Source organism: Sciurus carolinensis, chromosome X (assembly GCF_902686445.1).
Source record: "Sciurus carolinensis chromosome X, mSciCar1.2, whole genome shotgun sequence".
Lineage (NCBI taxonomy): Eukaryota > Metazoa > Chordata > Mammalia > Rodentia > Sciuridae > Sciurus > Sciurus carolinensis.
Genome location: NC_062232.1, coordinates 58,405,147 through 58,424,930, shown reverse-complemented (window position 1 = coordinate 58,424,930; position 19,784 = coordinate 58,405,147). Strand labels below are relative to the sequence as shown.

General features: G+C 37.8%; 1 protein-coding gene across 1 annotated transcript; it reads right to left on the bottom strand.

The window, feature by feature from the left end:
• Positions 1 to 11,115: 11,115 nt before the first annotated feature.
• Positions 11,116 to 16,011, bottom strand: Pbdc1 (polysaccharide biosynthesis domain containing 1). Its single transcript, XM_047535912.1, has 6 exons — positions 15,925 to 16,011; positions 15,767 to 15,832; positions 14,535 to 14,594; positions 13,887 to 14,027; positions 12,379 to 12,490; positions 11,116 to 11,846 (listed from the first exon to the last, which is right to left on the bottom strand). Exons 1-6 carry the CDS (start codon positions 15,952 to 15,954, stop codon positions 11,554 to 11,556), a joined length of 702 nt encoding a protein of 233 aa, XP_047391868.1. The 5' UTR covers positions 15,955 to 16,011; the 3' UTR covers positions 11,116 to 11,553.
• Positions 16,012 to 19,784: the final 3,773 nt, after the last annotated feature.

The following is a 19,784-nucleotide window of genomic DNA, read 5'->3' as shown; positions in this document are numbered from 1 at the left end:
GAATATAATAAATTCCAAACAAAACAGGAAAAAAGAAAAGCACAGAAACTGTAAGTTTATTCCAATAAATTCAAATCCAGAAGACAAGTGGAAAAGGAAAAATATTTAGAAAGCACAATAAATTAAAAATATTTAATGGGGCAATAGGACCATGATCAAACCTATCAGTAATAACAGAAATGTAATTGAGTTAAATTTCCCTTATTTTTCACCTACATGAATGATTGATTTATACATTAAACTCCTTGGAATGAATCTGTGTGTGTAAATGTGGAAACAAAGATAAACTTCCTCTGACAGGGCTAAAACACTGTCTGCCTATTTAGAAGAACAATTTCTAGAGCACAATAACTTAGAAATAATAAAATGATAGATAAATACATACCAGGCAAGTGCAAACAGAAAGTAGAGGTAGCAATATGAATATTTGAATGTTAGAAAAATAATTCCTTTTTTATGTGGTGCTGGGGATTGAACCCAGGGCCTTGCACATGCTAGGGAAGCACTCTACTATCACTGAATTACACCTTAGAAAAACCTCCTAGAAAAACAACTGGAAAAAACATACTCCTAAAGGTGTTCATTTTATATTGATATAGTTTATTTTTTAACTAGGTGCAGTATTACTCTGTAGATAAGAGCATAGACCCTAAAGCCAGACTTATGGAATCAAATCTTGGCATTGTCACAAGCCAGGTGTATATCCTTATTTTCAGGTAACTATTTTAACTTCTCTGTGCCTCAGTTTCTTCATCTATAAAATGGGGCTTAATGAAGTACTCATGTCACACGATTTTCTGAAAATGGAACAAGTTATCTCTAAAGCACCTAGAACAAGGTGTAACACATATTTAGCCCCATATAAGGGCTTATTAAAGTGTATTCATAAACAGTATGAGTCAAGTTGGGAGTGGTGATGGATGCCTGTAATCCCAGTGACTCAGGAGGCTAAGGCAGAAGGATTGCAAGTTCAAGGTCAGCTACAGTAATTTAGGGAGGCCCTAAGTAATTTAGTGAAACCCTGTCTCAAATTTTTAAAAAAGGGGGGCTGGGGATAAGTCTAAGGCTCAGGAGTAAAGTGACCGTGGGTTCAAACCCCAGCACCAAAAGAAAAAACAAACAAATAAACAAACAAAAACACAGTATAAGTCACAAGGAAGAAATATCAATATTGGATTTTTATGTGCCAAAAATTTATCAGTAATATACATGTACACAATTTCCTCAAATATATGTTGCTGTAAAGAATCATTTTATGTACAAATTCTGAGAAAACCCCAGGCCTCCACTCTGTGTTGTTAATTTTACCTGTTTATGTTCTTCTTCATGACATAGTTCCTCCACATTCCATCTTCAGCATAGTATTCAGACTTTATCCAGAAAAAACAAAAACCATGCTGCTCCCTTCTTCTTCCTAGACTGTGAAATATATTGCAGATTAAATGATTCACTGTCTCCAACAATTTATCACATAGAAATAAAGGACAAAACCCCCTCTCTGACCTCTATCAGTTAGAAACATAAGGTAAAATTGACAAAATAAGTACCATTATGAGAAACTTTAAAAAAACTTGAATTTGTTATGTGTATACCAAACAAATGAATAAACATATGGGGGTTCAGATTAATGTAATTCACACACCTAATTTAATGCATATACAGCAAATGTTCTATTCAACATTTTCTATATCTTTCAAACGTTTTCTGGACATTTATAGAACAGCTCATCTATTAGATGGCAGAGCAAAGCCTCATAAAATACCCAAAAACTGATGCAGGATAACAAAACAATAAATAATACAAATGACATAACAACACAGTGATTTTAAATCCCAGATGAACATTAAGTAAAACTTCTCAATTCATTTTTTTTTTCAGTGCTGGGGATTGAACCCATGGCCTTGTGCTTGAGAAGTAGAGGCAAGCATTCTACCAACTGAGCTATATCCTCAGCCCTCAATTCTTTATTCAAATAAATCAAAACCTATAATTGTAAAAAATAAGGCTGGGGATGTAGCTTAGAGGTAGGACACTTGCCTAGCATGTGTAAGGCCCTGGGTTCTATCCTCAGTACTGAAAAAAAAACTATAATTGTAAAATATAATAATGGTAAAAACACTACAAGGTTCTAAGTATCTTCTAAGACTGGTCACTTCTCTTTTACTGTTAATATCACAGACTAAAACACTATCATCTCTGTCTTCTGCAATAGCCTCGCTGCTTACCTATCTTGGTCCTTCTCCAGTTCATTTTCACCAAAGTGGCCTTCTTAGTGTTACACAAAAATGTCAGGCATTCTCCTGCCTCGGGGCCTTTGAGCTTCCTCTTCTATGGGATACTCTTCTGATGTCTGGATGATGAGCCACCCTATCACAGCCTGCAGTCTGTCTACATTGCCACCTTGGTGCTTCTGATTCTTCTTTTTTTGGTACTGGGGATTGAACTGAGGGGCACTTTACCACGAGCTATATTCCCAGCCCTTTTTATTTTTTTTATTTTGAGGCAAGGTCTTGTCAGGTTGCCTAGGCTGGCCTCGAATTTGCAATTATCCTGCCAGTCTTCCAAGTTTATGGAATTACAGGCATACACCACCATGCCCCAGAGCTTGATTCTTCTTGCCCTGCTTGTTCAGTATTATATTTTTCCATAGCAGCAAGCATTTAACTTACTACTTGTTCATATATGTAACCTACTAATCTTATTCATTCTGTCTCTTCATACTAAAATGCAGGCTCCATAAGGCAAGAAACTCTTGTTTAGTTCAGTGATCTAACCCAAGGGTCTTGCACATCATAGTTATTCAATGTTCTGAATGAGTGAAAAAAATTTTTTTAATGGTCATGCATAGTAATTGTTAGAGAAGATTTTTGTAGCCATGTTTGGGCCTTTTATGAGATACTCAGTAGTAATAATAACAATATAAATGGGGCAGAAATGGTCATGACAACAACAATAATTATATAAGGCCATTCCATGAAGTGGTAGAGAGCAATGCCTATAGAAAACAACTTTAAGGCCCTTTAGGAGAAATGTGAACCAACTTAGAACTCTAAGAAGACAGGTTTAGGGTAGGACGATTGTCAGAGTCCCAGAAACTTGACTGATGGGGATCTCAGAGTCAATGATTATTGTAATTTTTCATGTGTAATATTAGTTGTACTTCCCTGTTGTTATATTTCAGGCTAGATAATTTAAGGTTACATAATCAATGTCTACTAAACTTAGAAAAGAAAGGTGGAAAGAGAAAAATTCCAAAACATGCTATGGATTTTGTTATATCTATGGTTAGAAATTAATTTATCTTGAAAAACTGAGATCACATCATAATTACTCTCATAATAGAAACGATTACACCATCTTTCACATATAAAACAACACTTGATAGTAAGATAAAACTTCTAATCATTACTATTATTGACAACTGAACGTGTGCTCTGAAATGTTTCTTTCTTTCAATATTGGTAACTGCCTGTACTAGTGGCCCTAATCTAGCCATAGTTATAGCAATAATTTGATAAAAACTATTTATCTTTGGATAGTTAACTACTGCAAATCTCATTTAAAAACTATAATTAAATTCATATATTCAGGCACCCTAAAATGTCATTTAAAGTTCACTATACCAACACAATTTCACATATTCCAAAAAGGGGCAAACGATCAAATGGTAACATCATGGTATATGATTGCTTATGTTATTCTTTGAAAAAAGAATATACACATTTCTCTTCTTAAATTTAAAATAGTTAAATTTGTAGTTTGTCTTGTGTAGAAGGCTTGAAATTTGGACAAGCTTTTTCTCACATGAGAGTGAGAAACAGTAACAGGAATTTAGAAAATTTTACTTTGCTGAATGAGATATGTTAAAACAAAACTATAAAGTATATAGAATACCTTTTTTGTTTCCTAAAGTATTTGAGTAAAATATGTTTTACTTACACTTTTTCAGAGTTTGTGGGTATATCCATAATGAGTTAAGGATCAGGAAAGAGATCACAAGGTGGAAATATACTTGGGAGTTATTCCCAACCAACTTGGTAAAGTATATCCTCCAGGTCAAAACCGATGGCTCACTGCCTATTTCAGGAAATAAAGATTTATTTGAATATACCCATGGTTTTATATTGGTTATATATATATATATATATATTTTAGATGTTGATAGACCTTTATTTTACTCATTTATTTATATGTGGTGCTGAGAATCGAACCCACTGCCTCACACATGCTAGGCAAGCACTCTACCACTAAGCCACAACCCCAGCCCCCGAATATACCCATGTTTGACACATTAATTTACATGGCATCTATGAATGCTTTTGTACAGAGTCTGCTATAATATGCTTCAACATTAGGCAGATTTGAATAATTCGCACAAAGACCCCATGGCCCACAAAGCCTGAAGTATTTGCTATCTGTCCCTTACCAGAAAGTTTACTGACCCCTTTGCTAGATGACAAATGAGGCCTTAAGAATGGATATCTTTCTGAAAAAATTCATACAGAGAAAAAGGGAAGGTATAAAAGGGAAATAAAGGTCCCTAGAAAAGTATCCTATAGGAGAAAAAGAGTAGCTAGTAAGAAGACTGAATTGTGTTAATGAAATATCACAATGTGGCATCATCTTTTGTGAGCTGCTGGTGTCTTCCCAGTTAAAGCTGAAGCATATCACAGCAAAAAGTTACTATGATACAAATAAAACAATAAATGGATGAGCTGCAAGCTAATTGAGAGCTAAAGTCATGACATTTGTTTCTAGACTTTTCTTTTAGTCTTTAGAACATCTTTTTGTTCAATAGGATTGGAGATTTATTTAAAATCTGAACATTAATACTATCACAATAGAAGAGAATTACATTTCTGTCTATGGTGCTTATGTTGCTATATATCATTTATCTACAAAATGAAAAAAAAGAAAATAGCTGGGCACAGTGGTGCACAACTATAATCCCAGCAGCTCAGGAGGTTGAGACAGGAGGATTGTGAGTTCAAAGCCTGCCTTGGCAAAAGCGAGGTGCTAAGAAACTCAGTGAGACCCTGTCTCTAAATAAAATACAAAATAGGGCTGAGGATGTGGCTCAGTGGTCAAGTACCACTGAGTTCAATCCCTGGTACAAAGTGGGGGGGGGGTGGACAGCTTCAATGAATATTTTCTAAAGCATATATTTTGGGAGTGACATTGGCAATATGGCTGAATAGGACTTTCCAGTGCTTGTCCCCTCAGAAACTTGAACTATCCACATGCAAAAATGCCTTCACAAGAACTCAGGAATCCAGGCAAGAGCTTAGAAGCACCTGGATATAAACTGGAAATAAGAAAACATACATTGAAAATTGTAGGAAGGACAGTTTAACATTACCTGTGTATCACTCCTCTCTACACCCCAGGTAGCACAGTATAGAGATCCTCTGTATTGGAGGAGGATGAATTGAGCACCCAATTTGGCTGTGTGCCCCAGCACCAGGCCCATAACAATGAAATCCAAAAGCAGGTAGATTCCTGCAGCCCCAAATTTGGATGGGCGTCCATGGACCCCATGGCCTCCAGGTCTGCCCCACTACCAACCACAGACCCTGCAGATCCACATTCCAGACCCACCTGAGGTTCTAGTCCAGGTCTAGCATTCAGGCCTATAGCCCCAGACTCCCAACCAGGATCAATAGACCCAGACTCCAGGACTATACCAACACCAAATCAGATACCAAAGGCCCAGGGTGTAGACAAGTTCCTGTGCCAGGCAAACCCCCATGGCCCAAACTTCAGGCCCACCCCAATATCAGTCCAGTCCCTGCAGTCACAGACTCCAGACTAGCCTAGGTGTCTGGCATTTTCAAAACCAGGATTTTCTGCAAATACTAGTTCCCACTTCTACAGAATCCAAGCCAGCACCCAAGTCCCCATACTCCAGAGAACTCACAGTCCAGGTTGCTCCAGCAGACCCAAGGACCAAGTCAGCCCCAATAGTCCCTGATGTTCAGTTTGTTTCCATGGACTCAGGTTTCAGGACTGCCCTACAGACCCAGCTTCTTGACCCACCCCAGATCTAGGCTGGCTCCCACAGACTCAGGCTCCAAACCAGGCCCAACAGATCTAGGCCCCTGGTAAACACCCAAAGACTCAGCCTTGGAGCAAGTCCCTGCAATCAAGGCACCAGGCCAATACCCACAGACCAGGCTCTAGACTAGCCATCAAGGACCCAGGTCTCAGGCTATGCAGTATCAAGGCTGGTCCCAAGGTCCAGGTCCATCCCAGTAGTCCTGGTGCCAGGCTGGCTACCACAGACCCAGACTCTAGGACTACTCCAAACCTGCCACTGCAAATTCAAGATCCAGGCCTGCTCCAGCACCAGACTGACTTCAGTGGACTCAGGCTCTAGGCTTGCTCCTGTTGACCCAAGCAACAGGCCTAACAAAACCAACAAAAACTTAGTCTGCTTAAATTATCACCAAGCTCTGGAAATTTTAAACAATGTTAATGATAAAATACCCCTTTCCAGAAAAATCTTTTCTTGGTCCAAGTTCTAAATAATTTATGAAGTTATTGTTCAGTGTTATTCATATATATAAGCTTCAAATTAGCATATTTTCATTAATAAGAATTGTATTGTGCATAGAGGTAAATTTAGAGAACTCCCAGTTAACCAATAAAACCCAACACACAGGCTCAGTTAAAGGAGTTTTTTCAGAGAGTAAATCCAAAATGGATTAAAATCATTCAAGCTCACTTCAGGTGAGTTCATTTCTCCAATCCTTTAACACAAAGTATCCCTGTGTTTAAACTATAGTTTCAAAATAAACAACAAGAGTACTGTGAATGTTTCTGTTTTGGGGGAAGGGCTCAGCATGCCTCCTTTATTAATTTTTTATTGCTACTATAACAAGTTACCACATATTTAATGGCTTAAAACTTAAAAGTGGCTGCGGTTTTCCCTTCTGCAAATGCAATAATTAGTCTGTATCCTACTGGGAAAAAAAAACAGTCCTAAACTTCATTTGGAAGAATAAGAGACCTAGAACAGCCAAAGCAATCCTAAGAAAGAATAATGTTGAAGGCATCACAATACCTGATCTCAAATCATATTACAGAGCTAGAGTAACAAGAACAGCATGTTACTGGCATCAAAATAGACATGAAGACCCATGGAATAGAAGACAGACAAACCCACATACTTAGTCATCTGATACTTGACAAAGGTGTAAAAAATATGTGTTGCAGAAAAGATAGCCTTTTAAACAAACAGTGTTGCAAAAACTGGCTATCCACATACAGACAAAAGAAACTAAATCCCTACCTCTCAACCTGCACAAAAGTCAAATCAAAATGGATCAAAAAACTAGGAATTAAGACCAAAAACTTTGTAACTGCTAGAAGAAAAACATAGGGTCAACAACATTCCACCATATTGGTGATTTCCTCGACAAGACCTCTAAAGCTAAAGAAATAAAACCAAGAATCAATAAGTAGGATGGCATCAAATATAAAAGCTTCTGTAAGGAAATGATTAAGAATGTGAGACAGCCTACAGAATGGAAGAAAATCTTTGCCAGCTGCTCCTGACATGGGATTAACATCCAGAATATATAAAGAACTCATAAAATTTAACACCAAAAAAACAAATAACCCAATCAACAAACGGGTAAAATAACTAATCAGACATTTCTCAAAAGAAGAAACACAAATGGTCAACAAATATATGAAAAAAAGTTCAATATCTCTAGCTATCAGGGAAATGCAAACCAAAACTACACTAAGATTTCATCTTATTCCAGTCAGAATGGCAATGATCAAGAATGCAAACAATAATTAAAGCTGGTGAGGTTGTGTGGGGAAAGGCATACTTATACACTGTTGGTGGGACTGCAGACTAATAAACCACTCTGGAAAGCAGTATGGAACTTCCTCAAAAAACTAGGAATGAAACCACCATATGACCAGCTATCCCACTCCTCTGTATTTATCCAAAAGAACTAAAATCAGCATACTACAGGGATGCAGCCACATCGGTGTTTGTAGCACCACAATTCACAATAACCAAGCTATGGAACCAACCTAAGTGCCCTTCAACAGATGAATAGATAAAGAAAATGTGAAACATATACATAATGGCATTTCACTCAGCCATAAAGAAGAATGAAATAATTTCATTTGCCAGTAAATGGATGAAAATGGAGAAAATCATGCTAAATGAAATAAGCCAGACTCAGAAAGGGTTGAGTGTTCTCTCATACATGGAAGCCAGATCAAAATAAGGAAAAGAAGGCAATGAGGGGGATCAGATATTATAAAGATCTAGATAAGATCAGTGGAGTAGAAGAAAGAGATTGAGTTGAAGGGAGGAGGGAAGGAAATGAGGAATGGATTTAACAAAATCATGTTATGTATATATATAAATATACCACAGGGAATTCTACCTTTGTATATATGTAGAAAGCACCAATCAAAAATAACTAAATAAATGAGTGAGAGAAAGATCAGTATAAGAAAGAGACCAGGGGAGGGAGAGGGGGAGGGAAAAGGGGAGAACAGGGACTGAAATAGGGTAAATAAAATTCTATGCATGCATTATTCGTCAAATAAGCCCAACTACTATATATAACTATAATGCTCTAATAAAAAATTAGTCTGAGTCCTTCTCCTACCTCCAAAAGATTATACACAGAGATAAGTAAATGGAAAGATAACACATTCTGAATAAAACACAGATGCTTACATACTGTTAAGCCTGACTTCACATCTCCAAAATAATTCAGAACAAGGGCTTAAATCTCAGACTTCCTGGCCTCTAAGTACAATGCTCACTTACTAAAAACTCCTCTTCCTCCAGTTTCCAGTGACATGTTCCACACTTCCTTCTGAGCCCTCACCAGCAGCATCCTTAAAGTTCATATTTCTGACAGTCTGTTCAAGGCAGTTTGGGCTTTCTCCATCATGCTACTTAAAATTTTTCCAGCTCTGCCCACTGCCTGATTCCAAAGCCAACTCCCACATTTTAGGTATTTGTTACTATAGCACTGCACTTCCAGTACCAAAAAGTCTATAGTAGATTTCTAATGCTCTGTAAAAACAAAAATTACCAAATAATTAGTGGCATAAGAAAACACCTAATTTATTATCTCTTAGTCCCATGGGCTAGGAGTCAGTTACAACTTACCTGGGTCCTCTGCTCAGGGTCTCACACAGCCAAAAAGTGTCCATTCCATCTGAGGCTCAAGGTCTTTTACAAGCCCAGTGATTGGCAGAATTTGGTCTTTAAAAATGAGGAGTAAAATCCCAGTTTTCTTACTGGCTGTCAGTCAAGGAACATTCTCACCTCCTTCAGGGTCACCCTCAGGTCCTTGCCACATTGCCCCTTCCTCTCACAACATAGCTGTTTGCTTCTACTAGGCCAAAATACATCTGTAGCTACTCGTCTCTTTTAAGGGCTTCCTGATTAGGCCAGATCCACCCAGAAAAACCTCAGTTTTAATGAACCTGAAATCAAATGATCAGTAACTTACATCACAGGAATGAAATTCCTTCATACTCATAAGTCTTGCCCATATTGAACAGGCAGGAATTATACAGGACACATATGCAGGGTGTGGGAATGTTCAGTTCATCGTAAGAATTTTACACCATCAGAGCATCATTCCACCCCCTCCTTCCCCTCTAACCTGGGATGCTTCCTTGGATTCCTGGTGTCTCATAGTGCAGTTGAAGTGTTCTGTGTGTTTATTCTCCTTCCTCTCCCCAGTTTTCATCACCTACACCTGGACAGATGCTTTTTGCTTTAAAGTAGTCTGACTTTCACTTGCATGTTCCTTGTTCTCTATAAAACTGATTAGAGAGAAGTCATTAAGCCAGTTATCCTTCTGGGAAGCAACCTGGAACAAGGCCACCAAAGGTACAACTATCTGTGGCAATAATCTTTTATAATTCCTCTTTTATTTTTCCTGAGGTAATGAATATGGACATGCATTCATAGATACTTAAAAGTGTATGGACTAGATAAAATTAACACAGTAACAGAGGTTCTTAATAAGGTCTAGTATGATTTAACATTCTCTAACACCTTAAAAAGCATACATTTTTAGAAAATAAAAATTCTAACATGTTTTAAATACTTTTAAAAATTTGCCAGAGAATTCGCTACTGTAAACAATTGTTGCTGCTGACTGTGTGCATCTCTAGTTCAGCTCTTACCTATGGTACAACTCATTGATTACCATCAATTTTTATTTTTCTCCTACATTCACTAGGGAAAAAGACTTTTTTCCCCTTCCTTATCTGGTAAATCCTTTCTTGCATGATCACATTGTAGTTAAAACTTATAAATGCATTAACTGTATGCTATAAACATTCTAGCTTCCTCTGATTTCAGCAGTCAAGTTCAGTATGTCTATGAGGACAGAATGAACCTTCATATGCATGTGAACTGAAGCACACATTCTGAAAAGTCATTAGATAAGAAGCAAATATATATAGTCAGAGTCTATTTTTGGAATCTGACAAAACATCATTCAATGAATTTAACAAAATCATGTTACATAAATACATCACAGGGAATTCCACCTTTATGTATATACAGAAAGCACCAATTAAAAATAAACAAATGAGTAAAAGGAAAATCAGTAGAGTAAAGGAAGGAAAATAGTGGGAGAGAGAAGGGGAGGGAAAAGGAGGTAATGGAGACTAAAATGGAGTAAATCCAACTCAATCCATGTATGATTTTGTCAAAATGAATCCAACTACAATGTATAATTAAAATGATCTAATAAAAAAATTCAAAAATATGATTGTGTTAATGTATGTGCTACAGTCCACAGCATTATAAAAGAGAAACGACTCTATCAGACTTTACACTTAATTATTATTATTATTACTATCTGCTAGCTTTCAGGTAACAATCTGACTATCAAAAGTACAAAGTACAGAAACAGGTCCAGGCTTTTGCTCCTCTACTACAAACAGGATCACGTTCACGTCTGGAAGGTTTGGGCTGCTCCTATTCTCTCCATAGAGCACTTACCAATATTTTTCAGATTTAATAAAGGAAATCAGACAGCTATAGTCAATTCAAGGGCAAGAGTCAATTCTTATATAAGGATTTCTGATCTCAATACCTGGTACAACTTAACAGGTTGAGAGAACTTTATTACAGGAAACAATGAGAATAATTAAGAAATAGGCATAATTGTTTTATACAATACATGATGATGAGATTAGATACCTAAAAAATTTGAAGTATATAATTATTTTAGACACTTTTAGAAGTCACAGATAATCCTAAGAACCAAAAGCAATTTATTCACAAAATTTCTTACTTGATCAGCAGTGAGAGCCAAGAAACAATATATCAACAATTAACAAAAACCTCACCAATAGTCTTTAAGTCAGTTCATACAAGGGAACAACGAGAGTAGCTCTTGACTATTGGACTAGGAAGATGTCCTTCTGAGACTCCTTCAATTTCACAAGGACATACATTTAACCAAAGGGGTCTATGCAAGTAGCACTGTGATACTTATAGGCTCAGTTGAGTGGCAGCCTCTAGAGTGCTGTTCCCTGTCTACCTTACACAGATACTTCACCACTTTTGTTTATCATTCTGTCAGCTTCTTTCTCTTTTTCTCCTCCTTTGTCAGTGTTCCCTTTTTTTCCTCTGTTGACTCCTTCCTCTTTTTCTCCTCCACTCTCAGCTACTTTTTGGACTTTCTCTTCTCCTCCAACATCAACTCCTTTCTCTTTATTCTCTTCCCCATTGGTTCCTTTCTCTCCTTCTTTGTCCTGAACGCTGATGTAAACAGCTTTGTTATAGCCTTCCCGGTTCCGAGCAATTTCAATGGCAAAAAACTGGATCCTGGGGGCTGGAAGGTCAGTAGAATTGATTATTGTCCTAGTCTCAGGTAATTTCCTAAACCTACCGGAAATCTACAGACACAACTGAATTAACATACAAGTCATAGGCTTCAGAGATCTTGAATTCTAATATTATACTAAGGAAAATGAAAATACTTAACTATCTTAAAGTTACTTTAAAAAACAGCAATGTGATCTTTAAATATATAACAAATCAGCCAGGCATGGTGGCTCAGGCATGTAATCCCAGTAACTCAGGAAGCTGAGGAAGGAGGACCACGGTTATGAGGTCAACCTTGGCAAGGTCAAGGGCAGCTCCTACAACTTAGCAAGACCCTGTCTCATAGTTAAAAATAGAAAGCACTGGGGAAGTAGTTCAGTGGTAAAGCACCCCTGAGTTCAAGCCCAGCATCACCACTCCCCAAAAAAAGTAATAACAAATGAGATGACTTCCAACCTAACTATACATGTCACTAATTCAGTAAAATCAGACTCCTCATCCTCCTTACACAGAAACAATTCCAGGGGCAAGAAACTCACCAAAGATGGTGTTCTCCTCAGTGTAGCCCTGAGAACAATCCAGTCGCAGCAAAGTACCATAGTTGAAGTCTTCTACGATTCCATCAAACTTCAAGCAGAATGGCCTCCACTTCTACAAAGGTATAATACGATGCCTTAGCTGACAAATGCAAAAGGCTGATATGCTCAGGCCAGGAGAGGGGCTTACCCAGGAAGGAAGTTATCTTACCAAAATGGAAGAGACCAAGACTGAGGTCATTGCTAGTTTCACAGTGAAATGAGTATCAAGTTCTGTGCTATTATGTTTTTACACTAGTATCTCCCTACATGGACAATATTTTAACCTAAAAAAAATCTAAATCCTATATTTCAGAATTAAAATGTGATTTCTTAAACTGGTTCTCTGTTTTGTTTTAAAGTTATTGGCTAGCTCAGGCAAAATATTCATCCTCACTAAAACACACACGAGACAAAGAAGGCAGGAATTTGACTCAAGTCATAAAATTAGATTTTAAAAAAGAAGTCCATTAGTAGTAGTCATTTTCCAAAGATCAATAACAGCTTGCTAGGAGTTAAAAGTTCATTAGCCAAGGGCCCACTCTCAAGGAATATTTTTTCATAATTATTAAGAGTATTAGTGCTGACAGTACAAGACAATCATATAAGCAATGAGAAATATAAGTTTCCCAGTTATCTATGACTTATAATCACATGAAAATAAACACTGAGAATCAAAACACCTTCTGGGGGCTGGGGTTATGGCTCAGTGGTAGAGCACTTGCCTAGCATGTGTGAGGTACTGGGTTCGATTCTCAGCACTGCATATAAATAAATAAATAAACAAGTAAATAAATAAATAAATGAATTAAAATAAAGGTCCACGACAACTAAAAAAATATTAAAAAAAAAACTTCTGGTACCCTATCAGCCCTCCCCTCTCCAGGCCTTCTGGTCAAACTACCCACTTAAATAAATTTATTCCTTCTGCCCTGAAAGGACAAGGTTGGTGGAGATTTGAAATGTCCAAGCCAAAAAGAAAAACAAATGGATTCAATAAACAAAAAATTCATATGCCAAAAAAATTACTAATTTCATAATATACTTAGTTGATTATAACTACAAAAAAGTCCTGATCCCTTAGGTAATTTCCTTAAAACAAATTTTAAAAGAATAAAAACATACAATCAAAAATTACTGGTTAGGTTAACAGGACTGGGGTTGTGGCTCAATGATAGAGCACTCACCTAGTATGGGTGAGGCACTGGGTTTAAGCCTCAGCACCACATAAAAATAAATAAAATAAAGATATTGTACCCATTTACAACTAAAACAATTACCATTAGGGAGGAGAAGCAAAGGGGAAATACTAGGAAATGACAATGGCCAAATTATATTGACATACTGTGTGCATATACAAATATATAAATACAAATCCAACCATTATGTACAACCATTATGCACCACTAAAAAAATATGGAAAAAAATTACTGGTTAGATGCTAGGCAATATTTTAAAAAGATGATTTTTACCTCCTTAGCTGATTCTGACTTGAGTTCTTCTGGGTCCAACACATCTACCCTGAGTTTCTCAAAATTTTCCCGGAACTCAGAGTAGATTTGGTCATCCACTTTGGTGAGTTTCAGGAACTGTGGATCAACTGATGAAATGAGCTACCAGATAGTAAAACAACAAACAGAAGTTAGTCTCAAAATTTACTACCTTCTCTTCACATCTACTCCCACCAGGAAACTCATGGTTCTCAGAGCAGAAGATTTCAGTAGGAAGTATTAAAACCTAGGTCTTGCATGAAATTATGACAAAGTTTTAAAGGGTATTACGGTCCCTTCCACCCATGTGGCAACTGGACCATTTGGTCCTAGTTTTACTTGGCTATCTCTGTTGGTGGGTTGTTCATAAAACATTTATGAAGTGCCTACTATGTATGGACCAAATACCCTTTTGTCAGGTAGCAACAAAAAACTACACAGAGAAGCAGAACTTCTCATCATCAAAACAAATTCCTTCTATCCCCTTATCTCTGCAAGTAAGATACTTTTTTCAGCTAAGAAATAAAACTACCTCCAAAATATAACTGTTTATCTTGCTAAGCATACCAAGTACCATACACTACAATTACATAGTTAATTGTGCTTAATGATTGAAGGCAGACAACTCACCTTATAATAGACTTCAGCATGCTGCATTGCTCTCATGGCCCAAGCCATTTCAATATCAGGCTGCAAAGGAGTGAAGAATGCCAGGTCAGAATTCCCCCAATCCTGCTACTGGGTAACAAAGTAAGTCTATGGATGTCTCAAAAAAGCTACCAAAACTGGTAGTATAGACAAAGGATAAAAACTGTGTTAATGGATTTGGATGATCTAATAATTCTTTTGTCCTTATGACAACCTAAAGCAGCTACCTACACAATGCAAAAAACAATGAGCCACTGGCTATCTTTTCCCAGCTGCTAGTGAAAGTATAGATAAAACAGTAGATAATTCAGCTTCTCAAAACTGCATTAAATCACTGTAAAAGTTAAATAATATATCCACCTATATACTGCTGGGTTGTTGGGAGGACAAAGATAACAAATGTGAAACTATTCACTTTTGAGTGTATATAGCATGTCATAATCATCATTTGTGTTTATCAGTCAGTTTCCCACCCTTTAACACCTAGAAATGAATCAGTATCAGGAAGCAGGCCAGACTATAAATAAGTCTAACCAAGCACCATCACATCCATGTACCTTATGGATTTCCATGTCTTAAACCATGAAGTTTGCCTACCTGCCAATCCATGTCTTTTTGTCCATTTACACTTTGAGGATCCAGTTCCAAATTCCATTTCCTCAGTGAAGTCTTCTACTGCCTCCATCCTTGGAGGTCTTTCCTTTAGCTAAGCCCTTTAGATCTTATGGCCTGGCCCATTCATCTAGTACACATTATATTCTTATTTAGGTGTTATTATTATTCTCACTGTCCTTTTGTCTTGTTTCTCAAAATACATCATATGTTTTCTCACAAGGGTCTAATCCAGACACACCAGAAGCCAGAGCAACTTTGCTACACCATGGGATCACCAGGGGGCCTTTAAAAAAAAACTTGATTCTTGGCTCCCACCCCCAAGACATTCTGATTTAGTTAATATGAACTGTAATGTGAACATCGAGATGTTTAAAAGCTTACCAGGTGATTCTACAATGTAGCACAGTTAGTGAGCCACTTTCACAGACATTAGTTCTGTGTCTGCAAACCAAGATTAGAACAATCTGGAGGGTGTGGTTTGGGCAGATATGGGGAGGCTCTGGGTATACGATCAGGGAAGGGGCTTAAAATTTAGGGGTAGGACTTGCAGATATCCCAGGCTAGCTTGATGGGTGGAGCTGTAGTTAAATCATACTCACATCGTTGCCATAAGATTCTGCTGGGAGAGAAAGAGCATGTGCCACGGACACCAGCTCCCCGGAAACCTGAGAAGGGAAAAAAAGCGGGGTAGGGGAAGAGTTCAAGGCTCGACTGGGCTCGACTTCTCTACTCAGCCAACCCCAAAGCAGCATCTCACCGGTTCATCAATTCCGCTGGTAGCCTCCATGTTGCAGCGCAGAAAGCGTGCCTTCACCTTCCCGGAAGTGACTTTTGGGATGTTTCTTGCTCAGTTGGTTGCAAAGTGGAGGAGAGGGCGGGACCAGAATCGTTCTCATCCATCTGCGCCTGTGTGTGCTGTCTGTAACCCGGAGGTAGTCACTAGCCCCGCCTCTCCTGCCCCGCGCAGGCTAGGAGATGGCAAGCTGTTCGCGCAGTCTAGTTTACCGCAGAGCTCTGAGGTGAGGAAACTAATCAGTAATTTCGGTGGTGATCGTGGAAAAAGACTGAATTCAAATAGCGCAGCTTTCGTGTCCCCAGTGTGCCATGTGCCTAGCAAAAATTAGAATCCACACTCTCCATTCATGCTCGAGTACACACCCACGGAGTAAGTCACAGACAAGCTTGGTGCTGGGGGGTGGAATGCAGGGATGAAGAGTTTAGTCCCTGCTGTGGAAGAATTATGTATACTGAAGGAACACACCACGTAATAATAGTGTGGCATCATACGCTGTGGGAGCATGAATGGGGGGGGTACCTAAGCTCAGTCATGACAGCCTTTGGCCAAGTAGGTAGGGGAAAACACTCCAGGCTGAGGAAGAGGCATATGCAAAGGTATTGATAAATAAAACACGTGATATCTTGCTGGGAATTGCAAAAACAGTATAGCTAGAACAACAGTGCAGCCAGGGCCTTTGTGATGAAAATTGGAATTTTACAATTAATAGATTAATAGTCAATAAATAAGAATTTGGAAATTTTAAGCAACATGATGGACAAACTTAATTTAAGGAGATATACTTAACCCTGACCCCAACAATTATATAATAAACATTATTTTCAAGCATCCATGAATACTTAAAATAATTACATTATAATATGTGATAAAGTACATCCCAGAAAGTAATAAAAAGTCCAATTCATACAGATAGGTTACAAGCCACACTTGGTGTGAAGTCAGGATGTAAACAGGAAAGTAAACTTGACTAAACTTGAACTTTGTCACCAAAAGATGGGAGGGGAAAAAACTAGGGCTATGATCAGAAATCTTGTGAGAAAGTAGTCCATGAAAGCAAAAAATCTGATTAACAAAATGTAACAGGTAACAGGCAAAAGAGATGGCTTGTGCCATCTTGATGAAGCAGTTACATGTGAGCAGTGATCATATTCTAGGACTTTTTGTGATCAGAGGTAGTACAACAGTTATGTGGGGTGCTATTCTGGCCAACATGACCCTGTTGTTACAGGAGTTCACATGGTAACTCAAATATCCTTGAAACTTTTTTCCATATTGGAGTGTAATAGCCAACAGGGGTTGACATTATGACACAGATGCCACCAGAACCCCTCCCTTTCACATTCACTAGTTGCCATAAGTCCCTCTTAAATTGTGTCATGACCAGAATCCCACCTCCATTCTGCAATTAGCTATAGCTTCAGTACTCCCAAAGGTGCTGTAGGAAGCTAGTGCTACCAGGCAGTTGCTGCTCTTGTAACTGGTGAACATATTTGCTTCTTAGGAAGGAAAATTCAGGAAATGTCACACAATATCCATAATACCAACTGGTAATAGACTGGAATCCTAATACTAATTCTGTTTCCTCTTTTTAAACAGGGTCTCACCTTTATTACAAATACTGAATGGGAACAAAAATGCCTAACTTGTAGTTATTCTGAAGTCAGTTATTTAGTGTGTAATATAATCTAACCTAGGAGAGCTGCTCAATTTACAGAAACCAGGTGCTATTGTTTGAATGCTTTTATCACCTCCAAAATTTATGAAACTTAATCACCAGTGCAACTATAGTTGGATGGTGGCCTTTGGAAGTTGATGGAGCAGAGCCCTCACTAACAGGGTTATGTGCCCTTATAAAAGGGTGTGATTGGATGGTGTTCACTCCTTTTCACCCCTTTTGCCATGCAACAACACAATGTTCCTTTTCTGGAAGATGTAGCAAGAAAGGCTCCATTTCAGAAGCGGCGAGACTAAGCCCTCACCAGTTGGCACCTTTGTCTTGAACTTCCTACTCTCCAAACTGTGAAAAATAAATTTCAGTTGTTTATAAATTACCCAGTCTCAGGTGTTTTGTTACAGCAGCACAAATGGACTAAGATACTATGCTTTTATTTGCTCTTGATAAGGCAACTGTGTAGAGAAACTGTGGACTGCTCTCTGATGCCACCTGCAGCCCAAATGAAAGTCAGGGCCCAGCGTGAACCTTCAACACTGCCAGGGACCATATTTCAGACTTCTTAAACAGGCAAAAAATTGCTGACACATTTGAAAGCAGGAATGTCTTCTAAATGAACACAACCTGAAGAATATGGAATAGACCTCCTCAAGAGAATTCACAGATAAAATCTACTATATCTTGAAGAACAAGGAAGGAAAGTTGGCCTTGCAACCCTATACAGAGTAAGGAGGCATATAGGCCTGGGAGTGCCAACACTTCTGAATGTGTTTTAGGAGTTCGAAATTTCTAATCCTTTGAGAAACAAGTAAGAAAAACCAGTGAGTCAGAATAAAATGTGTTAATTTCTTAAAGGAAGGACTTTTATATTTTGCCTCTTTTAGAACTCATTTCTGCTGTTCTAGTATGCCAGGGTTTATGTCACATTGAGTAGCAGTATGCTAGGCAAAATGGGCCCCATAAAGTAGACCTGAGATTGATAATAGGGCTAGATGTTATTTTGTCATCCTACCTAAGACATTCTCTTTTTTTGACTTAAAACAGAATGTATATGTATACCTTTATTATACATTGAAAAACTCAAGCCACTGTATTAAAAGCCACATGATCTATAGGCCATAGTAATCACTAGTCAGTAGGTGACAATGTCACAACGATCAAAGACCTAGAAGTTGATGGGGAGTGTAATGGACACTGATATCAACATTGCTGTGTCTCTGTGTTGAATAATGAACTGCAGAAATTTATAGTCAATTCTTTGCTTTGGAGGGTAATAGTGGCTTTAAAACGATTGAATAGAAAGCCTTAAAATTGTGTTTAGATGTTCTGCAGCTGGTAATTAGACATACTAAGGTCAGAGCACATAAGACAGGTCTTTACATACAATTAATGCAAACATAATAAGGAATTATTTAAATTTCCGTTTTGTAATATTCCACTTAAATGTAGTAGACATATTCTCATCTGAGTGTTGACACTGTGATTTATTTTGCAAAGGGAATTTTGGGTATTACAAGTACTTCCCTTTTGGTATTCCACCTTTGATGTGGCACCATCTTTTTATCCTTAGTGGGGTTTGTATTCCATTTGTGTTTATATTTTCTTTCCTCTTTCTGTTCCTCATTTCCCTTTCTATTTTCTTTCTTTCTTCCTTTTGTGGTGCTGGGTATGGAACCAGGGCCTCACACATGCTAGGCAAGTGCTCTTAACACTGAGCTATATCCCCAGCTCCTCATTTCTTATATACACTATGTACCTCATTATATTTTTCATTCAATCCCCAATATTTGTTGATAAGTCTATTCAGAACTGTGACCATATGTGACTAAGCCTAGATATATACTGATGAATAATGCACAGTACCTTCTTACAAGGCACTCATCTAGTAAGATACATTGTTACAATAAAACCAACAATTATGAAAAAGACGCTAGTAATAAATAGAGGTACTTTGGATTAGGCATAGGAGAATGAAGGGAGTGGAGAGGGTATGGGAATAGGAAGAATAGTAAAATGAATTAGATATTATTACCCTATGTACATATATGATTATATGACCACTGTGATTCTACAGCATGTACAACCAGAAGAATGAGAAGTTATACTCCAGTCATATATGATGTGTCAAATTGCATTCTACTGTTATGTG

Excerpts from the sequence above, each read along its gene's own strand:
- Pbdc1 (XM_047535912.1), bottom strand. The coding sequence starts at position 15,954 with ATGGAGGCTACCAGCGGAATTGATGAACCG. Across the intron at positions 15,833-15,924 it reads CCAGCGGAATTGATGAACCG|GTTTCCGGGGAGCTGGTGTC; the intron begins GTGAGATGCTGC and ends TTCCCTTCTCAG. Across the intron at positions 12,491-13,886 it reads AGTCAGAATCAGCTAAGGAG|AAGTGGAGGCCATTCTGCTT; the intron begins GTAAAAATCATC and ends ATACCTTTGTAG.